At 43.4% G+C, this 23335-nt stretch overlaps 2 protein-coding genes across 2 annotated transcripts in view; both read right to left on the reverse strand.

Moving 5' to 3' along the window:
- Window positions 1-597: 597 nt before the first annotated feature.
- On the reverse strand, window positions 598-4783 carry LOC105241956 (transport and Golgi organization protein 1 homolog). Its single transcript, XM_034670299.1, has 8 exons — window positions 4678-4783; window positions 4374-4511; window positions 2251-2352; window positions 1519-1579; window positions 1379-1414; window positions 1232-1299; window positions 1014-1108; window positions 598-849 (listed from the first exon to the last, which is right to left on the reverse strand). The coding sequence occupies exons 3-8, from the start codon at window positions 2304-2306 to the stop codon at window positions 707-709; spliced, it is 459 nt and encodes a 152-aa protein (XP_034526190.1). The 5' UTR covers window positions 2307-2352; window positions 4374-4511; window positions 4678-4783; the 3' UTR covers window positions 598-706.
- Window positions 4784-11972: 7189 nt separating this feature from the next.
- ACSM1 (acyl-CoA synthetase medium chain family member 1) overlaps window positions 11973-23335 on the reverse strand; it is a 44207-nt gene continuing 32844 nt past the window's right edge. Inside the window, exons 8-13 of the mRNA XM_034670298.1 lie at window positions 23171-23251; window positions 22505-22606; window positions 16489-16616; window positions 15312-15411; window positions 14303-14422; window positions 11973-12816 (exon numbers count right to left, since the gene is read on the reverse strand). Of these exons, the coding sequence (XP_034526189.1) occupies window positions 12730-12816; window positions 14303-14422; window positions 15312-15411; window positions 16489-16616; window positions 22505-22606; window positions 23171-23251 (618 nt within the window). The 3' untranslated portion in view covers window positions 11973-12729. The remainder of the gene's footprint in view (window positions 12817-14302; window positions 14423-15311; window positions 15412-16488; window positions 16617-22504; window positions 22607-23170; window positions 23252-23335) is intronic.

Here is a 23335-nt window from a genome sequence, read left to right on the forward strand (position 1 = left end):
TAGTAAGGAGGGCACGTATTGCATGGTGCACTGGGTGTTATATGCAACTAATGAAGCATCAAACTGTACATTGGAATCCGGGGATGTACTGTATGGTGATTAACATAATATAATAAAAAAATCATTATAAAAAAAAAGAAGGGGGAATGAACCACAGGATACTGTGGACTCTGGGAAACAAACTGAGGGCTTCAGAGGGGAGGGGGTGGGGGAATGGGATAGGCTGGTGATGGGTATTAAGGAGGGCATGTATTGANATGTATTGATTGCAGGGTGCACTGGGTGGTATACACAAATAATGAATCATGGAACATTGCAACAAAAACTGGGGATGTACTGTATGGTGAGTAATATAACAAAATAAAAATTATTCTTAAAAAAGAGTCAATCCATAAAGAGTAACAAAAATAAAGAGTAAATCCATATTTACTCCATAAAGAGTAAGTAAATGCCTTTTTTCTCAAATGGTCTTATTTTTTTCTTTTTCAAAAATGTTTTTGCAAAGGCACCTGGGTGACTCAGATGGTTAAGGGTTGGCCTTCTGCTCAGGTCATGATCTCAGGCTCCTGGGATCAAGCCCCACATTGGGCTCCCTGCTCAGTGGTGAGTCTGCATCTCTCTCTGTCTCTCCTCCCCTACTCATTCTCTCTCTCTCCCAAATGATTAAATAAAATTTTTAAAAAACAAAAAGGTCTTCACCACTGAGTCAAGGTGGCAAGGAAGTTGCGGCCCATGACTCCTCCAGGCTCATCTCTTCAGTAGGGGGTGGTGAAGGGGCAGGTCTGCAGTCAGGGGAGGGGTGTGAGCTCCACCTGACACAGGGACAAGTGCCTTGCTGCCTGGGGGCATCTGAGGAAAACACACTCATGTCACCCCTTCAGACAACCTTCTGTCCTTAGGCAGTGCTTGTGACTCTCTCCAGGACACACAACGACCACCCACAGGAATGGGAAGGACACCCTGTGCTTTCCCAGCGGAAGTCAGGCTTCCCCGTTTAACAGCACGCCCACTACCTCTCCATGGAGGGCTCCACATCTCGGGTCTTCCCCGCATCGCTTCCTGCGTCATGCATCCCTCAGGCAGCATCTCTCCTTTCATCATGTGCAGTCTTGAATACAGAGAAAGAATAGACGTCTATAAGAATTACATCACCACATCCTCTACTGGACTCCAAACAGTGTAGCCGTCACCCCTCAAGACACCCGTAAAAAGGCACATCAGACTCGCATACCTGTGTATCATGTAGGCGTTCTCCCTGATCTGCTGCTGTATCTTCTGCTCCCAAACCCGAGCCTTCATCTGCGGGAGAAAAACCCACCCATCTTCAGTTGTGCCGGACTGTGCCCCAAATGGAGAGCAGGAAAAAGAAAACACTTACCCAGTTCTTTGCAGCATTCTTTTCATAAACTGCAATCTGAAAAAACCAACACACCAAAAGCGCATGTTCAGGGATCTAAGGGCCACTTCCGTCCCCTGCAGGAGGTGCTAAGGGGCATGTTGGGGCACAGCTCAGGTTACCTTGTGTTTGAAGGTGAGTTCTGCCTCCTGTAGCTGGTCTTGCATCTCTCCGATCTGTTGTCTGTCAGGTAAAATTGCTTTTGTCAGATAAAGCCGATAACTGGGTGTGATTTTAAATCATAGGCCCATGTGGCCGTCCTCCAGTTATCTGTCCCCTCATACAATTGATCCTGACACAGGAAACACTTCCACATGACTAGACACAGACAGCAGGATCAAAGCTATTGTTACATCTTCCCATACTCATTTTTCCACACCTGCAGGGTTCAGAGTTGATATAATTTCCTTACCTGTATTCAGTCTTTCCCTAATTTATCACATGACAAGTTATCTTTCATCATGAAGCTCTATCCCCCTTTAACTTCTATCCTCGCCATGTTTGCCAGGGTTGCAAAGACCAGCGCCATCAGATGACACTACCATGTTTATGGGTAGGATTCATCCTATGACAAACTGCTTTCCTCAAGATGAGCACCACTGACACCATCCCAGGGACTCTGGCGCGGAAGAAGTTTCCACAGAGTCAGGCCAGCACTGGGAATCAGGACGTGTTTACTAACATGGTTGTATTGTTCTTTCTAAAACTTATCTCTTTGGGTCTGTTAATTTCCTCTGATTATGTCCTCTGAATTTTTGGTTATATTACTTGTTAATGGAGTCTAAACATTGTACAAAGGTGAAAAATACAAAGTGAACAGGAATTTCAGGAACCGCTAGTATGTCTGAACTCACTTGTACTTGTCTGTTTCTTCTTTGATTACTTTCAGATTTTCCTCAGCATCTGCCATCTGATTCTTTGTTGCCTCCAGTTCATAAAGTGTCTTTTCCAGCTTCCTAAAATGGGAAAGGTATATACATAGACCAGTAGCCAAGGTCCAGAATTTCTGCCGTTTTTCCTCTCAGCACACTTGCGGCCTAGATTCAAATGGCTCCCATAAATGCACAGACTGTGAACACAATCAGAAATGAACTGAAGGCCCCATTTAGGGTTAAAGAAAAATCAGACTCTGGCTGCTGCCATGTACCCTGCAATCGGAGCTGTCTTTATACTTCTCTACTTCAATTCATTCATCACCAAGTCACCAAATAACACTGCACTTTGTGTCTTTCTCTGAGACAGTGAAGGCTCATTTAATCAGTTCAAAGTGAGAAACCAGGCCTGACCAACCATACCCATTAGGATGAAGCGGGGGACCATCATTAGTCCTACACCTCCATGGGGAGCCCCGATCCTCAGACCAAGGCTGTGCCCGACACGGACAGCCCAAAAGGAAGCCTTTCAGAGTACGGCTTCATCAGCATGGTAACTCACTCCCAGACATCTCTAGGGTTTAGAAGTACAACCCCTGCCTCCTCCTTCAAAGATCCCGGTGGAGGAAAAGGCCAATCTTAGTGCTGACAGTATGTCCTGAAGTATAAAATGATGTGAACTGTCACACAGTCAGGATGTTATCGCCAGGCAACAGATTTCAGATGGACAACTATCAACTGCATGGAGTCAACTGGCTTTAACAGGCAGAGTCCACTGATAGTGCAGGCAGCAAAGAGCGATGCTTAGAAAGGCTGGTTTGCTGCGTTGCCCTCAGACTCTTTTGTTCCTGGTTATGTTTTAAAGAGTTTCGACATGACTCTTGATTTACTCAAGAATCACAGGCAAAAAGACTCTTAGAAACTGAGACAAAAGCTCTAGACAGAGAAGGACACATGCATTTGCTTCTGGTCTCTCAGGCAGTCCTTCAGCACATGCTCTGTGGAGTGCCTGTAATGTAGTGGTTCAGCTGTGAGGTGCTGAAGAGAGAAAGGTGGTCAGGACACTGCATCTGCCCCAGAAAGAACTTACCAATGAACAGAACCAAGATGCCAGTGAGAGAGAGTGGCCCCCCTCCCCCGGTGTGGGAAGGATTAGCACAAAGCTGAGTCTCCAGGGAAGAGGGGGAACAGTTTTTCTTTTCGGCATGAATGAGGGACTCTAAGGTCCTGAGAACTTTCTCCTCCTGAGGAAATAGAGGAAGCACTGTACAAAAGTGGAAACTCGTGAGTGAATGCACCCAACTTCTAAGGAGCACATGAAGAAACACGAGAACCAGATGCAGAAGAAGGAAGCCCAGGAGAAAGCCATCCTGGCAGTGGGAGCCAAGCTCCCCAGGGCTCATCAACGACTTCCGGAACAGGCAAGTGAACTGCAAAGAAACTGAACGACTTTATGAGCACAGCCTTAGAAGGAAACAAGTGCTGTTCAGGGTCAGCCAGCAAAGGTGAGCCCTAGTGAAACTGCAGGCTTTGCTTGGGACGCAGGAGNGCCGAGGAGAGCTACACGTAAAAAATCAGGTGGAGAGGAAATACCCCGGCCTTCTTAGGGATTGGGCCGCAGTGAATGATCTCAGTTGTACACTGGATGAAGGGATCCAGTATTCCTAGCGTTCCAACCCACTTTCCAGGAAGAAACTCCTATCCTTTCTGTAGCAAAAGAAATCAATATTTCTCTACACATTCTTGACCCAAAATTCATACTGAACAAAATTGACCGAATTCAGGGCTGATAAGAACACGTGATGAGACTGAAACCAAAAGGACAATGTAGACGGACCCAGAGGGGATCCAGGTGTCAAGGTGATTAATGCTGGTACCTTCCCTCTTCTGCCCCAATGAATCACACCACAACGTGTGACAAGCAGTTGGAACAGAAACAAAAATGCAGGTTACACAGATCAAGGTAGGAAGGGCAGGCACTTATGCAGAATGCATTTGGCAAAAATACTCTCGATCCAATTCCAAACGAACTACAACTATCTAGCCTGGCTGCCACATAAATTCATACAACAGTGTTTGTGACGATTAACACAGGAATAGCTTACTTTTCGGCAGCGCTGTTCTTCGTTCAGAGAAATCCACCATGATATCCACTTTCTTCCTTAGCAGCTTCAATTCCACTTCCTTAGCTGCTTTCAAAGAACTCAGGGCATTACACCTCTGTTCCAGGAACTTTGTCCTTTCTGTAAAGGATGAATTTTCTTTGTATGAGTGGGCACGTGACCTGAGAACTTGGTTTTGTTGGGGAAAGGAGAAGGGCAAGACCTTGAAGGCAGGAAGGCATTCTTTCCCTTCCCAATGCAAACTCGTTGCCAGCATATGGGGATTTCTTTCCCCAAAATAACATACCCTTCAGTACATGTTTTTCGGACTCCAAGGCTCCCTGCTCTTGATCCTCCAATGCATCTTGGGCCTTGAAGACAGATGTGAGAAAAGACATTCAAGAAATACAGAANCATGATCACAGAACAATGTGAGTGCACCTAACAGAACAGGATCATGCAGTGCAACAAAGAAAGCCCTTGAGGCATAAATAGAACAAGAAGAAAGTAAGGAGGGTGGAAACCCACAAATGGCTTTCTACATACACATATGCATGCACACATATACACAAACACATATACATAATTATACACATAAATTATATACATAAATTATGTATGTACATATCTTCCCCTATTTACATTGAAAATTCTCTCTTCAGCATTAAGAGTGGAAGGGACTGTACCATTTGGCTGGCTATCACCCTTCATCACTCAAGTATCTTGTGGGATTTTCTACATATCTTGGAGGGCAGGGCTGAACAATGTGAAAATTACCTAGCTGTGAAATAAACCATACTTCCTAGTCCTTGAAATAGCAGACCTCATCATGGTGGTCCTAAGTGAAATTCCAGCTCACTGTTCAGTAGGACTTTCAGTTCCCAGATGCCCACTCTCTACTGTGGTAAACAGCAAGCGAATACGCTGCCCTCCCCTCACCCAATGACCAAAAGCCTCCTGAGCCACGTTAAGGTAAAACGCAACAGTCAACTCTTTTTTAAAAATTTGATTTTATTTAAATTCACATAATTAATATATAGTGTATTATTAGTTTCAGAGGTAGAGTTCAGTGATTCATCAGTTGCATATAGCACCCCGTGATCATTACATCACATGCCCTCCTTAATGTCCATCACTCAGTTACCCCATTGCCCCACCCACCTCTCTCTCCAGCAACCCTCAATTTGTTTCACATAGTTAAGAGTCTCTTATGGTTTGACTCCCTCTCTGATTTCTTCTTATTTTTCCCTCTCTTCCCCTATGACCTCATGTTTTGTTTCTTAAATTCTACATATGAGTGAAATCACATGATAATCTGGAGTTGGGGTTAAGGGTGGGTGCTGAAAGGAGGGGAGGGCAGCAGTAACACCTTACCCAAGAGGAACTAGGATAAGAGCTATATCACACTTCTTCTCATAAACCATGGCATCAAGAAGGATGAAATGTTTAAAGTGTTAAAAAGAATCATCAAACTAGAAACCTGTGGTCAGTGAAATCACACTTCAAAACACACTACAGATTAAGGAAAACTGTCAGGCATATTTCAATGGTAAAGTGGTCAGTTCTCTGAAAAGACAACAATTTCTAATGTGCATGCATTAACAACAGAGAGTCAAAGTACATGAGGCAGAAACTGAAGGAATTGCTGATGGAAATAGATAAATCCATTATTACAGCTGGAGAATTCAAAACCCTCTATCAGTCATTGACAGATCCAGCAGATACAGAAGTTCCATGAGAACACAGGTGAACTGAACATCATCACCAATCTACTGCATCCATTAACATCTGCAGAATACTTCATTCAACAACAGAAGTACAGACATTCTTCTCAAGCTCCCATGGAACATTCACTGAGAGAGGCCATATTTGGGGCCATAAGATACATCTGAACAACTAAAGGAATAAAATCACAGGAAGTATGTTCTCAGACCACAAATGACTCAAACTAAACATCAAGAAAAGAAAGATAGTTGGAGAACAACCAAAAAAATGGAGATTAAACAACACACTTCTGAAGAACAGAGGGGTCAGAGTGGATTTGGGTGGAGTGATGGGTGAAAGAGGTGAAGGAGATTGAGAGTACACTTATTGTGATGAGCACAGAGAAGTGTATAGAATGGTTGAATCATGTTGTACACTTGAAACTAATATTACACTGTTTGCCAATTATGCTTGAACTTAAACATATGGATCACAGAAGGCACTTCAACAAAAATTTTAAAATACCCCAATCTAAATGATAATGAAAATTGAATATAATAGAGGGAAATTTGTAGTACTGAATGCATATTAAAGGTCCAGTGACTATAAAATTTTCTGCTTACTTATGATTACAAGTATATCTATAAGTTACTTTTAGTATAGTTACAGCAAGGATGGTTCTCCAGATGTAAATGAGAAAGGCACAAAGTCCCAGGGAGGCAGTAATAACGGGAAGGTTCCACATTATTCCAACACCATCAGGGCCAAGAATGAAATGGTCAAGCAAAATGTGGACAAGCTGAAATAACATTTGAGATAATGAGGAAATCTCAAAGACATTACAATATGTCTGTCACAAAGAATCAACTTTACGAACCCTTCCCCAGCCTCTAAGAGGTAAGCACACCTCTCAAATTCCTCCTCATGGAGGAGGAGGACAGAGGGATTACAAAGGAGCAGGTGCAAACTGTTGAGAGTGAAGAATGTGTTTACCATCTTACTGTGGTGATGGTTTCATTGCTGCTTACCTATGTCAAATATCAACAAACTGTATTCTGTAAAAAGATGTTGTTATCATACATAAATTATATCACACTGAAGCTGTAGAAAAAATCTAATAGGCAAATCTTAAGAGATTTTATTTTGCCTACAAGCACAATGCAAAATTTTTTTGTATAGCTAACAGAATTTAAGAATGTATAAGCCAACATAAAATAGACAAGATAAGTAAATGTAAACTTAGAGTAGGTAAAAAGTCAGTGACTTCTATTGTACATCCATAAAGGACCTGGATAAACTCCTTTGGAACCTTTCCAAAAATACACCCAAAATTTATGGAAACACAAGAGAAAGCATGAATAAAACACATGCTAGAAATACAAATGAGAATGTTATATGGACAGATGTTTATAGATAAGGACATAAGTGAGACAGACAGGAGGCTGTTCATTAACTCATTAATATAACATGGGATTGTTATTCCAACAAAAATAAATTATAGTTATTGTTTGGTTTCTGAAAACATTGATGTTTTCTTTCAATGCTCACTTTGCTTCTGAATCACAGCCCAAAATGTCAGATTTCTGAAGTACGTAAAGATTTGCATAATCAGGTGATCTTGTATATTTTGATGAAATCTGTGAGGTTTTAAGTTACTTGAACACTTATCTCCAAAAATCCAATGAAAGGAATTCATACTCCTATTTCTTACTATTCTACCTAAATCTATCAGCAGCAACTATGAAATTTAACTTCTAAAAGAATACAAAATTCCTGGATATGGACACCAAAACAAAGAACACATCTCATTTTAAAAAAGCTAGACTTAGAAGTATTTTAGGAGACAAGACACTCACTGTACAATTAATATTCATTCACACCAAGCATGAATTTTGTGCAAACACAATTCTCTAGAAAGGAGCCCCTGAAATCTATAACATTTTCATCTTCAGCCTCATCACAGCTGAGGTCAGGAAAATGCGTGCTGGTGGAAACATACACTGTCTGTGAATAGCCACTGTCTGAGAGCAGTAGCTGTCAGGACTATGGTTGATCATGGGGATCAATTGCACAAAAAACAGAGGCCATCTTGTCATGAATGGAAAACACCCCCAGCCGTGGGCACTCGGTACATCTGGCAGCTGTCTGGATGCTGACCAGTAGCTGACTTTTATGACATCCAATAGGGCCATGAGCAGGTGGAGGGGGGAAATGCAAGACCAGTTAGTTTATGCAAGAGCCCAGAGATGAGGCAGGGTGAGAAAGCTGAACTGATCTATGAGATGCAGACTGGGTAGAGGGGGATAATTCAAATCAAGACTACTAAGAAATTTCCTCCTTTGAAGACTCAAAAGAAACGGAATAGAGTCTATTTTGACTGGAGGTAATCGTGCGGGATGATTTTGCCTCAATATAAGGGTCCTTCCTGACTACTGACACTTTCCAGATCCCTCTGTAAAAATCTGGTGCAAGCCGATCTAAAGAAGTCTACTTATTTCTAGGGGTGTTCCCTGTCTGTCTGTCTCTTTCTCTCTCTCCTGGGGGTATGGTTGTCACTTTTTAATGATAGAGTGAAACATTCACACTGGGAACCAGGTATTTCTTTATATTTGGACAATCCTAAGGACATTCAGGACCTTTTTACTTTGGGGAAATCAATACTCTGCACATACCTGGCCAAAGAAAGGACAACAACTCATTCACTTCCTGATCCCATCACTCCTAGTGATTTTCCTATGACAAATGTCCCAGCAGGATGCGGTCATTTACTATCTGCTGGGCTTCTCAGGGCTCTCATGGACCTGGTGGGACACAGGGTCCCTGGGGACAGCCTCCAAGACCAGAAGGAAAGGGCTGACTCAACTTGTTAAAAGTCAACAAACCAGGAAGCACAGAGCACAAAAGACATTTCACTTTTTAACACTCTAGTCCCAAAACCAATGCTTGAGACACCACTGTTCCCAGGGCCGCCAAACTTCACAAATATCAACAATGTGCTGATAGGAAAACAAACTACCCTTAAGATGGACCCTAAACTTAAAAGGCTTGAAGCAGGAGCTTCACCAGGCTTCCAGAAGCTAATCTAATACCCATAGTTCCTATTAAATTCGAGTTCCTGACATTTTTAAAGACAATTTTAATGAGATAAAATGTACATATCATACAAGCTCCCAATTTAAGACAAAGAGCTCAATGGCTTTTCATATCTTCACAAATCCTTTCTTCTTGACACCATAAACCTAGAATTTTCAGGTTTCCATCCTGCCAGCACTGTGGTTTTTGGACTAAGCAGCACAGACAGTATGTAGAACTTGGTGTGGATGGCTGTGGCCACAACCGCTTCAGGCTGACTGAGAAACCTTCCCTGTGGTGCTCGGTCTTCAGGGAGATGTGAAGTTCTTCTGAAGTTCCCATTGAGAACCCCATAAAAAAGCTGTTATTTAACTACTGTGGGGACAAAACCCACTAGGAAGGAAGACACCACCAGTAGCTCGTGGGCATCTGGGTGGCTCAGTCAGTTAACTGACAAAGTCTTGGTTTGGATCAAGGCATGATCTCATGGTCCTGAGATTGAGCCCCTCTTCAGGTTCTGGGCTCACTGCACAGTTGGCTTGGGATTCTCTCTGTCCCTCCCCCTCTGCCCTTCCCCCCACACCTGTGCCCTTTCTCTCTCTCTCAAATAAATCAAATCTTAAAAAAAAGAAGGAAGACACCACTGAAGTGCCATGTTTACTCACATTTGTGTTTGGGTAACTGGGACATTGGAGCAAGAGAAGCCAGAAGAGCAGCCTCTGCATCTTCATCTCCTGGTCCTTTCAAGGGGTGCTGGGGCACCAGGGAGGAGGTGGAGATGGTGAGGCGGACGATGTGAGGGTGGTAGGGGTAGGGGGTAGGGAAGGGTGGGAAAGGGGACAGGGTGGTAATTAGGGATGGGAATAGGGTGGAAATAGAGGGTAGGATTGGGGAAGACGTTTCTCAGAGTTGGTCAGGGACAGTGCCAGGGTCAGATTAAGTACTTGAAGGAAGGGAGGAGGGTTCAGAAAGGTTAGTAGGTCAGCAGGTTAGTAAATCACTAGGTCAGCAGGACACATTAGCCGGTAAAGGGGACCTCAGGAGCAGTTGGAGTGGAGGAGGATCCATCTTCCTCCAAACCTTTCCCTGGTTCGTTTCCTTAGCAACCCAGAACCTTTATAATCTCTCCATCAATCAGCTGCCTTTGCCCCTAGATCAACATGGATGCCACAGGTGACCTCATTTTCAAAAAACCCCTTCCCCACTGATGCCCCACCATGCACCATCCCAATGACAGGTCCTCTCTGGAACTTTGGCAGAACTTCTTGTTTCTGCTCCCTCCCAACCCAGGTTCCTGTTCCCTCTTCTGGGCGCTCTCTCCTTCCTTTCCCAACTCCCGTCCTAGGGCCATTGGCTGAACAACATATAAAGCAAAGGAGGATAGAACTGCAACAACAATCAAATACACAAGCAGGGTGGGAGGTTTCAGCACCCTCTCACCAACTCAGCACAGATAGAACATCCATAAGATGTAGGTCCTGAAAGCAAACCATCTGAATCCCACAGCTATCTCCATATATCTGTCCACATCCATATACCACTGTGGAGGACACATTAACTGTAGGCACACAGGATGCAGTTACAAAAATGCACCCGATTTATTTTGTCCACAGGGGAAATTTCAATGTTTCCAGGGAGTGAAATCACACAGAATACATTTTGGTAATATAAAGGACTAGAAATCACTATAAAAAGCTAACTAGAAATTCCCGTATGCTTAGAATTTGAGAAGTAACTCTGTAAATAAAATATGAGTAAAGAAATCCCAAAGAAAAGGAGTGATGTTGGAACTCAATGAAATGAGCATCATAAAATTATAATCAAATATGACTTCTGGCCAGAAATTCCTGTTTCTCTCTAGGACTAACACAATGTTTCCCCAACTGATTCAGGCCCAAGGCAGCTGAAAATCAGTGCTCTACAAACCACTTCATTATTTTGCAAATTTCTTGTAAATAGGAACCATTCTAGCTCTGCTAAAATAGGAAAACAGTATCTTTAACATAAAGAAAGGTTAAAAAAAAACACAAGCAAACAAAAACAAAAGAAGGATAACAAAACATTAGTATTAAATTCTGTTTAGATGCTGCTGCCCGCCTCAAGAGCCCCAGAGTTGGGCTGTCCTGGTTATAGAAGGAGAGACCAGCTGCAGAAGGGGTGGAGTCAGACTAGCCCAAAAGTGAACTGGAGAGAGGCCCAGCCTATAAAGGGGACTAAGGAATTCCATGAAGGATGGCCAGGGTCACCCTGATTATAACTGGAACAGGGAGCAGGGAAAGAAGAAGCAGTGAACAGAGTTTGGGGGCATGAAACAGGTGAGATCATTCATGGAGGTGAGAAGTGTCCCCAAAGCCAGTGTCAGCCTCCCATCCACAAAGCCCTTCGTGGCCCCTGGAGACAGGGCCAGGAGCCGAGAGTTTGAGATCCAGCTGTGCTGCTTACCAGCTGTGTGACCCTGGGCTGGTTTCCTTCAGTGAACTGCAAGTGTCCACGCCTGTATCCGTAGCTGTGCGGAGCCCAAGTGGAAGCCACGTGCTGAGGACCTGTGGACATTAGCGTCATCATCTCCACGGGGCAAGTGTCTCCCAGATCTGGTGCCTCACGTATCACAGCTGTTAAAGGCAACACTGGTGACAACCACAGGTCCCTCTGTGTCAGGCCTGTGCTCAGCCCTGCCCTTTGCACACATCATCTCTCAGGCTCCAGATGGCAGGAAGAGGTCATGAAGAGTGGAGAGAGTTATGGGCCCCTGGCGAGGCTGAGGGATTCCTGGGCCCTGGGAAGGGTGAGGGAGTGCGGTCCCCTAGGGAGGGCTGAGGAGCTCCTGGACTCCTTGGAAGGAATGGGGGGTTGGGCACCCCTGGAAAGGGCTGGAGGAGTCTTGCAGGATTCCTGGGTCCCCACAGGGCAGATCTCTCCCACACCTATGCTGATACAGGCTGGGATCTGGAAGCAGCAGCAGCAGCAGCAGCCATTCAGAGGCAGCAGAGACAGCAGATCCATGGGAGGCTGGATGGAGCAGTGAAGAATGGTCTGGCAGCCAAGTGGAATCACCAGGCTGGGCTGCCCTTGACCCATTCCCCTTCCCCAGCCACCTCACTAGCTCTGGCCCTGACCTCACCCTCCAGCAGGGCATGGGCAAGCCAGGCAGAGGTGGACACTGGGGCCAAGGAAGGGTCCCTCCCCAGACCTCTGTGTCCTGGTTGTTGAATAGACAAAAGGAGTCACCCAGGGCCCCTAGAACCAGGAGGAGAATCTGGCCCCAGAGTCCTCTCTGCTGGGGCTTGGGGAGAATCATGGAGGGACAGCATTTAGCACCGGTTCATTCACAGAATAAAAGCACTACACAAGGGCCCTTGGATGCTGATGTCAGTTTATTACCCCAGCCACATTCTGTGCGCTCACTCGGAGACTTGGAAGCAGGAGAGTAACTGATATTAATTTAAAAGAACAAAAATGCTGGAATGTGGTGCTCTTACAAATCAATGTCCAACACTCCCCTCCTACACTCTCCATAGTGGGGAAACTGAGGCAGCCAGGGATTTGGCAAAGATGACACAGTGGTTTCTGAGGGTTTTGCTGATTACATCTGACCAAACTCCTTTTTCCGAAGGTCACTTCTTTTAATCTTGCCAGTGATGGTTTTGGGCAGCTCTGAGACAAATTCCACCTGGTCAAGGATAAAGCAAACCCACCCTGACTTAGTCCTGCTGTCATTTCCTATCAATGCCCCACACCCCTCCACTGCCCCTGCACAGTCCCCTAGAGGGAGTGGCACCATGTGGTGGTTCCAATAGGCTCCACCAAGCATGTCAGGTTGTCATCTGACCCTGGAAGTTGGATGCAGCCCTGTAACATGCTCTCACCAGTGAGATGTGAGTGGGAGTAAGGGGTGCCACCTCGAAAAGAACACTTGGGACAACTGAGTCTGGCACCACCTCTGTCAATCTCATATAACACCTGGCAGTTACCTACGGTGGGTCTGCTTTTATCCTGGTGCCAGGAAGACCATGTGGGCATCTGGCAGGAGCAAGAAAGATACTTCCCTCATTAGAAGCCGCTAAGACACAGGGCTACTAGTTACACACAGTAACATCTGGCCCATCCTAACTGGCAGGCACCCTCCAGTCTACTCTCTATAAGGCAGCACCTCCTAACACGCGAAGCATGAACTCTGTTGTCAGATACACATGGCTTTGAGCTCCAGATCTGCCCTTTTCTTCACTCCAACCTCAGGCAGTTTACTGTGAGTCTCTGAGCCTCCATTTCCACTCTGCAAAATGGACGGTTATACAATCTCAGGTTTGGAGGGGCTTAAACGAAATAAGAAGTGTAGTAAAGCTTTGAGTCCAGCTCCTGGCACACATAGTAATTGTTCAATAAATATTAGCTGCATACCTTTATGTCTCGAATGTGTAAACATTCAGAATGCACAGGAAGGTATTATTACAAGAGAAGGACATGTTAACTTTTTGGCCAGTGTATCCTTGCAAATGTTTTTCAACAAGTCAGATAACATGTATGTTTATTCACAGCCTGCTTTTTTTCTCTAATAAGATATTATTGTGATGTTTTTATGTTACAAATAAAAGATCTGCATCATCTTCTTAAATTATAGGACAACATTAAAAACCATGAATTATTTAATCACTTCTGTATTGGACATTTTCATAGTTTGCACATGGCATTGAAAACAAAGGAGGTAGAATAAAAACTCTCAGAATATATTTTATGCTACAATATATATTATTCTGTTAACTTCTGCTTGTTATATATCTATATATGTATTCGGCTTCAATTTAGAATATATTTCTTAGGACAAATAATGTTTTTAAAATGTGTGGCAGTTCTTGACACGAATGTCTTTTTCAAATTGTGAAAGATGACAAATAACCTTCTTGAATATTTCTAGGCTCTTGTATGATTTTTTTCCTGTAGATTGACTTGCCAGCCTTTTCATTTTCTGACACAGGATAGGGGTTTCTTTCATTAAGCTGGATCTCCCCATAGCCCCTAAGTTGAATGCTTCTTTGGTGGAGAAAAATGCTCATTCTATTGGCTACATAAGCATCACCCCAGCCCCCCCGGGAGATTTGGGTAGCAGACCCCAGGGCCCACTGGCAGGGACCAGATCCCACCCCTCTGCCCTCACTCACCTTCCTGGGGTACTTATACGGGGCTGTCAGTGACTTCACATGCTGCTGCAGCTCCTTGGTGAGCTGGTCCCTGTCATGGGAGAGGAATTCCGGGGTCAGGACAATAAATGCCTTCACCACCTGCAGGGCAGAATCAGAGTGGAGGCTCAGGGTGAGTGGTGACCAAGTGTATATGCTAAAAAGTAAACATGTATTAAGTACATGGAAAAACAAGTTGACAGTTGAGCCTCTGGGAAAGAACAGAACCAGTTTTCATATTTGCAATTTCTACTCTTTGCCTTGGAAAATTACATCACCTCTCTTAGCCTCCATTTTCTTCTCTGCGATGTGCGGACAGCATGGATTCATTCCTCAGGGCATGGATGTCAAGATTCATCGAGATCATTCATATAAACCGTGAAGCTAGTTTAAACTGATTTTTATTCCTATCATTACTGTCATCGCTTTTACTATTATTGTAGGTAGAGTTCTGTGGGCATTAAATAATGGTGGTAATTAACTATGTTCCTACTACTTATGTCCTGACTACAGGGCACAGGGCCTTGTACATAGTAGGCACTCAGTGCCCAGTGAATCAATGAATGTATGCTCTGGAGCCGGACTGCTCAGACTCCCATTCCCCTCCACCATTTAATAGCGTTGTGATCAGCAACTTATTTACTCTCCTTATGCTTGTTTCTTTCTCTGTAAAAAAGGGTCTCAGAGTCCTTAATTAAAGAGGTTGCTGTGAGGGAAAATGAGCTGGCAGGTAGGAAGGGCTCAGTAATTAGGAGATGGGCAGCAGCAGCCCCAGCAGCAAGCCACACTCACAAGCATCATTTTCTATCCCACAGGGTTGAGGCCACACTGCCCTCTGGTGACCAAACAGTGTAAATGCACATGCACACCCATTGGGCCCTCCCTTCACCCTAGGTCCAGGGCAGGGGAGACAGGACCAGGAGGAAGGTTCCTCTGCACGTGCCTTAGTGCCCACACACAGACACGATGACCTCTGCATCCTCCTCCTTACCTCCCTTCGAATTGGGTCCGGGCTGCTCACCACAGCTGATTCAGCCACTGCCGGATGTTCAGCCAGGGCATTCTCTACCTCCGCGGGCCCAATGCGGTACCTGCAGGATCAAGGGCTCCTTCTTGGTTTCTGAGCAGCTGCCACAGCCAGGTGACCCAGGCCCTCAAGTCTCATGTTTTAGAGGGTCACATTTTCACTTGTCACATAGGATAATTGTCACAGGAAGACAGATATCTGTGACCTGGCTCCGTCATGGGCCCCAAACATGAAGAATGGGCACTCCGTACTGAGAAATACAACACTCAAGTGCTCCCCAGAGTTTCTCACCTCACTGCCTCCGCTCGGGGAGGAGGGTGAATGTTTCATTCCCCCCTGAGGTCTGGGGCTTGGCGCAAGTGGCTTCCCTTGGCATGAAGCCTAGTAGAAGCCTCAACCTGTATCTTAAACATTCATGCAAATTCTGCATGCTCTTCCCCATTATATTAGCACGTTTTAGAAATTTAAAAAGTTAACACACTCAATTTCCCTGAAATATCCAAGAGAACTTGTTACTCTGGTATAATGTGTCATTTTTTTTTTTCTTTGTAAATCATGGAAGGTTTAGGGACAACTGAGTTGGAGCCAAACAACTTCGGTAAATCTGGATTGTACCCAGCACTTTTTGAAACTTTAGGGAACTTTCTTCACTAGTCAGTAACAGTTCCCTCATCTGTAAAATGGGTATAATAGCATCTACCTTCTAGCATTGAGAGGTGGGTTATATAAAGCACTGCAGAGAGTGCTTCTCCATAGTAGGTGCCTGTAAAGGTTTTCATTGTTGTTATGTATTACTAAATTTTTCAGTGACATGTTGTGTCCCATTAGAGGAGCCAAAAATAGAGGAAGCTTCCTCAACCAGTAAGGGCCTAAGTAAAGTCTTCCTTCCAAGTCCTTTAAATTGCATAATGCCTGATTATGGTTCCCCTTGCAGAACTTCTTGAACTACGTTTTGATAGATTTTCTGGACGCAGGGCTTGGGGGAGGTGCACAGGTATTCCCAGAAAAGGGCCCCATAGACAGAGCTCTGTTCAGAGTTAGCCTGAGGGTCCCATCACCAAGCTTAGATGAATGTCGGAACAAACTAGATCCCATGAGGCATGTGAAGGTGATGCCTCCCGGCTCACTCAGCCATACCTACCCAGAGGCCGTGATGATGTCATCCTTCCTCCCCAGGAACCAGATGTAGCCCTCTTCATCCATAGTTGCTCTATCTCCAGAGTTGTAAAAGTCCCCACACTCCACTTCAGATGTTTTTACTGGGTTGTCCTGCAAAGACAACAACACCCCTTTGGAGAAGGCAATGAGTTTAGAGATGATGAGCCACAACCTGGTGCTCAGATCTGGGTCTCGATCCTGCTCCTGGCTCTACCTGGCACCTGGGTGAGTTTTGTAATCTCTCTGAGTCTATTTTCATTATATCCAAGAACTCAACGAACACTACTTGTCAATTAGTGGACAATACTGAACCAATTTTAAGGATAATTTTTAAAAGTAACAACCCACTTTTGGGTGGCACTCTAGTAGAATAAAATTTCCACTAACACATGGACCCTATGTATTTTATGTATTGTTCTCAGCTTAGCATTCACGTAGTGTCTGGACAAATGAGAGGTGCCAATAAATTTTTGTTAAATGTATTTCCTTCCCAAAACACTACCTCATCTGATCCTCCCAGAAAACCTGTAAGGCTTTTATATTTCTAATTAAACTGTTTATTTTAAGATCATTGTCTATTACCAGGTGCCTGGGTGGCTCAGTTGGTGGAGTGGATGACTCTTGATTTCAGCTCAGGTCATAATTTCAGGGTCATGAAACCAAGCCCTGTGTAGGGCTCTGCACACAGTGTGGAGCCTGCTTGAGATTCTCTGTCTCCCTCTGTCCCTTCCCCAACAGAGGTGCACATGCATGCACGTATGCTCTCTCTCAAATAAATACATAAATCTTTAAAAAAAAAGATAATTATATATTTGCATTCAGTTATAAGAAATAACACAGAGAGATCCTGTGTGCTATTTACTCAGTTTTCCCCAAATGGTAGCCCATCTTGCAAAACTACAGTTCAATATCACAACCAGGATATTGACATTACTACAGTCCACCAATCTCACTCAGATCTCCCAGCGGTTTACTTGTACCTTTTTGTGTGTGTCTGGGTGTATTTAGTATTATGCAATTTTATCAAACATGCAGGTTTGTGCATCCACCACCAGAGTGAAGATACAGAAGACTCCCGTCATCCTGAGGATCTCCTGCGTTGTTCCTTTATATCTACACCCAGCTCCCTCATCTCTTCCCTCCACCTTCCTCCAAATCCCTAAGCCCTTGAAAATGACTGATCTATTCCCTAGTTTTATAATTTTGTCACTTTAAGAATGTTACATAAATTGGGGCGCCTGGGTGGCACAGTCGTTGAGCGTCTGCCTTCAGCTCAGGGCGTGATCCCGGCGTTCTGGGATCAAGCCCCACATCAGGCTCCTCCACTGGGAGACTGCTTCTTACTCTCCCACTCCCTCTGCCTGTGTTCCCTCTCTTGCTGGCTGTCTCTCTCCGTCAAATAAATAAATAAAACCTTAAAAAAAAAAGAATGTTACATAAATGGAATCCTATAGTATGCAACCTTTTGGGACTAGCTCTGTTTTTATTTTTTCACTCAGTATAATTTTCCGGAAATTCATCCAGTTTCTTATGTTCCTCAATACTTTGATCCTATTCACTGCTAAATGGTATCTCAGGTAATGGATGAACCACAGTTAGGGTGTCAACTCACTGAAAGGCATCTGGGTTGTTTCCAGTTTTGGGCTATTGTGAATAAAGCTACTCTGAACATTCACATGCAGGGTTTATGTGAGACTAGGTTTTTATAGTCCATAACAGAAGACATGAATGTTCAGAGAAGCACAATAACTTGTTCAAAGTCACTCAGCTGGTCAGTGGTAGACTTGGTATTGGAATTTAATTCTTGCTCTACAGCCTATGCACTCAACCACTAAGCAATGTGTTGAGATGATCCCTTTTATGAAACATGAAATGATTTTAAGATGTTCCAGGAAAAAAAAATTTAAAAACATCGAATGACAGCCCATTTTGGCTCCCTTCCGATTGTTCTGATTGTCTTAAGGAGACTCTCTGACATGTTTTTAAAAGCTCTGGAACTACCAAGAGTAAGTTTCAGGATTGGAGCTTTTAGTGGGAACAGGGTTTAGCTAGAATTCAAGAAAATATGTTTTGTTTGCATTACAGTTATGGTTATAATTGCCTTCTGTCTGGCAAACCATACTGTTTTTCATTTTTGATACCAGATCAACTTTTTAAAAAACAGATGTTTTAAAGTAAACTAATGATTATTGTGTGCATCTGTTCTAACCTATCTGGGTGGGGGGCCGCCTGAAGGACAAGTGCAAGGTACTCATTTTATGTAACTCAGAAAAAAGCAGCAGGCACTGCTCATAGAGGCTACCAGGAAAACTACAAAAGTGAAGGCATCTGAGGTAAGAGATTATGGGTGGAGATAAACAATAGACCATCAAGGTCTGGGGGAGATGCTGGGGTGAGGTTTCTTGTTTTTGTTTTAGTTTTTTTGAAATTAGGATGTTCAAGACAGCTATGTACATGGGGGATTTAAGACAGCCGTGAACATGCCTGGGCAAGATTCATGCTCAGCAAAGTCCTGAGAAGACCTTAAGCTTTCATTTCAGGCTGATCCCTAGGCTCAGAGCCAGTCCAGCTAAGTGGTGAAGGAGTGTCCCAGCACAGAGCCAATCTGCACAGGGTGTTCTCTCTCTTTTTTGGTTGGTGATATTTTTCTTTGTTCTTTTAAGCTCCTGGCACTCAAAGAAATCTCTGTCAAAACATTAACTGAACATGAACTAAAGGATCAGAAACTTCAGTGATCATACGTGACAAACAATAGTCTTAAAAGAATTTGCAAAAGTGTATCAAAGGACCACTATAGCCTTCAACAGTCCAAAATCAAAAACAAAACAATGAAACTCCAGCAACTTCAAACCCTAGGGAAATGGGAGAATCTGACTTCTAGAGTTCATGCATATGTGGAATTTAAGAAATATAACAAATGAACTTGGGTGGGGGGACAAGAGGAAAACTAAGAAAGGGACTCTTAACTGTAGAGAACAAAGGGATGGTTACCGGAGGGGAGGGACAGGCGGGATGGGTGAAATAGGTGATGGGGATTAAATAGTGCACTTGTTATGACGAGCACTGGCTGTTGTATGTAAGTGATGAGTCACTAAATTCTATACCTGAAGCTAATATTGTACTGTATGTTGACTAACTGGAATTTAAATAAAAATTTAGAAGAAATAATAATAATAAGTCAAACATGTTAAATGTGATCAAAAACTAAGAGAAAAAATGGACAAAGAACTAAAAAACAGAAAAAATATATATGGACAAAAGAAATTCAGAAAACAATTCTATTTAGAATAGCATCGAAAAGAATCAAATACTAAGAATGAATTTAGTCAAGCAAATGAAAGACTTGTTCACTGAAAAATAAAAATTATTGCTGAAAGATATGAAAGAAGGCATCAATAAATGGAAAGACACACTGTATTAATTGGAGACTTAATATTAAGATGACAATATTACCCAAGGCCATCTACAGATTCAATACACTCCCTATCAAAATCTCAGTGGTATAGACATATTCATCCTAAAATTCATATGAAATCTTTAGGGATCCGAAATAGCCAAGACAATCTTTTAAAGGGAGAAGTTGAAGAGCTTACACTCTTGATTTTTAAACTTACTGTGAAACTACAGTAAACAAAACACTGTGATACTGGCATAAAAAAAAAGACACACAGATGATTGGAATAGAACAGAGAACCCAGAAAGAAACCCTCACATATACTGTCAATGAATTTTAGGCAAGAATGCCAAGACCATTCAGTGGGAAATGTCAATCTTTTCAACAAATGGCACTGAGAAACTTGGATGTTCAGATGCAAATAAATGCAGTTACCTTATATACCATATTCACAAATTAACCCAAAATGGATCAAAAACCTAAACATAAGAGCTAAAATTCTGAAACCCTCAGAAGAAAACATAGGGGGAAATCATGGTTTTGGATTTGGCAAGTATTTATTGACTCTGATGCCAAAAGCACAGGAAACAAAGGAAAAAATAGATAAAATGTTCCTCATCAAATTTTTAAAATTTTACAATGAAAGGACACTCTCAAAAGAGTGAAAAGACAATGCACTGAATGGGAGAAAACATTTGCAAAGCAAAACTCTGATAAGGGGTTCATATCCAGAATATATAAAGAGCTCTTAAAAATCAACAACAAAACAAACAACCCAATTTTAAAAATAGGCAAAGGACTTGAATAGACAATTCTCCAGAGAAGGTACACAAATGGCCAATACGCACATGAAAAGATGTTCAACATTACTAGTCATTAGGGAGATGCAAATCAAAACCACAATGAAATACCACTTCATATGCACAAGAATGACAATTATACACACAAAACAAATAAACAAACCTGAAAATAACAGGGATTAGCAAGGATATGGAGAAACTGGAACACTTGTGCATGCTGATAGAAATATAAAATGGTGCAGCCACTGTGGAGAACATTTTGGCAGTTCCTCAAGAAGTTAATTATAGAATTACCACATGACGTAGCAATCCATTTTCAGGTATATATCCAAAAGAAGTGAATATCATACAATACCATTCAGCCTTAAAAAATGACATTTGGTCACATGCTACAACATGGATGAACCTTGAAAACATGTGAAAAGTGAGATAAGCCAGACACAAAAGGCAAATGTTGTGCAATTCCACTTAATAGAGGTACCTAAAATAGGCAAATTCTTAAATCCAAAAAGTACATTAACGGTTACCAAATGCTGTGCATACGAGGAGGAGGGGGGAGTTATTGTGTAATGGGAACAGAGTCTCCATTTGGGCTGGAAAAAATTTCTGCAGATGCATGGTGGTAATGGTAGCACGATGTTGTGAATTTACTCAATGCCACTGAATTGTATGCTTAAAAATGGCAAAAAGGGTAAATTTTTTATATTTTACCTCAGTAAAAGAAGAGAAAGGAAAAAAGCAAACAAATCTCAGTGGAGGAGTGACAACATATCACAGTCAAGGGAGCACGTGAAATGGGGAATATAAGTACACAGGTGTGAGCATAGGGGAGGACATCTTTGTAAAATAAAATATGTTCTTTCCAATCAAAAAAATGTTGTTGCTCTGCACCATCCCACTTTAATTTAACCAGAATCTCTATGGTTGGATCCAAGAATTAATTTTTTTTAAAAATCTCCTCAACTGAGTACAGGCAGGGTTGAGATCCACTGATCTACATACATGTTACTCTGTTTATTTTCTCTTTTACCCAAGCCTAAAATTGTGCTACTGTGAATTAAGGCTAGGGCCTGCATTTTTACTTTTGGGCAATAACATCACAAAGGGAGCAGCAACACCAACCCCCGAGGCCATAGAGTGAGGCCAACAGTGACACCAATGGCTGTTGCTGTGGAGAAAGAAGATGGGTTTGAGATCAACTTCAAGGCCTGTCCTCTCTCCTCTGATGAATCTTGGAAGCTGAGAATTTACCTGGTCAAGAGTTTCACATTTCCTTAGCACCTATCACAGTTTTATGTAATCCCTGGATTTCTTCTGTGGGGTTTGGGAACCAAAAAGATGTGGGTTTGAATCCTAGACCTGCCATTTATTTGACATGGGGAAGATATACAAAGCTTCCAATCTGCAGTTTCTTCCTCTGTGAAGTAGGGACACCAGTCTTCTCTGGAGGCTCAATAAGTTTAACAGATTTGTGCACACCCTGATGGCAAGTGGGACTGTAGGATTTGAGCCCAGTCAAAGCTTCTTGCATACTAAACCTCAAGAGATCACTGGCACCCAAGTCTAGGGTGCTTCTTTCTACCCTGTCAGCACTTAAGTGTCAGATGGCTTAGGACAGGAAGGGTTGTGAAAACACACTAGAAGCTTAGAGATTAATTAGAAGAGGCTTCACTGAGTTGGGGGTACTGAAGAGAGGTGTGAAGAAGGCTCACGGTACAGAGTTGAATCCACCCCCTCAGCACCCACACAGCTCCCTGAAGGGATTTTTGGGGCCTGGAAGGGGACAGGCGAGGATCACCACTTACCTCATAGCCCATGAAGAGGCCAATGGGCCTGGTGGGCTTCATCCTGATGCCAATGTTGCCTTCAGTGTTGAACGGCAGGGTGTTGCCCTGGTCGTCAATGATCTGGAGCAAGAGGCCTGTGAATCCCACCCTGCAGGGCCACCCCAACACGCCTGCCCTACCCACACAGTACCTGACTGTTCTCGTGACACCAGGGAGAATAAATGGGGGGAGGAGCCCTGTCAGAAAATAGATTAAAACTGTCAGAAGTCTTTGAAATCAGGAAGTGGTGAAACCCAAGTTATGGGTCTACTGGTCTCACGGATATGGAGACATGGCAAATGTGTCTTCAAGCTAGAAAACATAGATCAGGAAAAACTAGAAGCACCGGCTGATGGAGAGAGCTGCCAGTGCTCCCTCCAGGTGCTCTGGTCCTGTCTGCTGTGGGTGAGGCTTCCGGCCACCAGGCAGAGCAGCATTCATGCCCAGGATACTACAGTTCTCAGCTGAAGCCTCTCCAGGAAATTGGAGGGAAAACAGGAGGAGAGGAAGAAGGACAACAACTGGGGTGGGGGTGGGGGGGGGTGGGGTGGAGTGGGCACAGCTGGTTCTGTCATCTGGTGTCACACAACTGTCCAGTCCCAGCTGAGCCCTAACTGCTCCCAGCAATTGTCTTTAGGACCAGACCTGGATGTCGAAGGGGGGCATGCTTTTCCCCATGGAACCCGGCTTGATCTTCATTCCCTGGGGAGTGCCACAGCTTACTCCCTATTCACAAAAGAAAGAAAATGGGGTTTGTCAAAGAGTCCAGGCTGATTCCAAAGCATCAAGAACCATACACAGCATCCTCGC

The sequence above is a fragment of the Ailuropoda melanoleuca genome, chromosome 10 (assembly GCF_002007445.2).
Source record: "Ailuropoda melanoleuca isolate Jingjing chromosome 10, ASM200744v2, whole genome shotgun sequence".
NCBI lineage: Eukaryota > Metazoa > Chordata > Mammalia > Carnivora > Ursidae > Ailuropoda > Ailuropoda melanoleuca.

Coding starts and splice junctions, on each gene's coding strand:
- LOC105241956 (XM_034670299.1), bottom strand. CDS start 2,306: ATGGCAGATGCTGAGGAAAATCTGAAAGTAATCAAAGAAGAAACAGAC. Junction 1,580..2,250: donor GAAGAAACAGACAAGTACAA/GTGAGTTCAGAC, acceptor TTTACCTGACAG/ACAACAGATCGGAGAGATGC. Junction 1,300..1,378: donor AGAATGCTGCAAAGAACTGG/GTAAGTGTTTTC, acceptor TTTCTCCCGCAG/ATGAAGGCTCGGGTTTGGGA.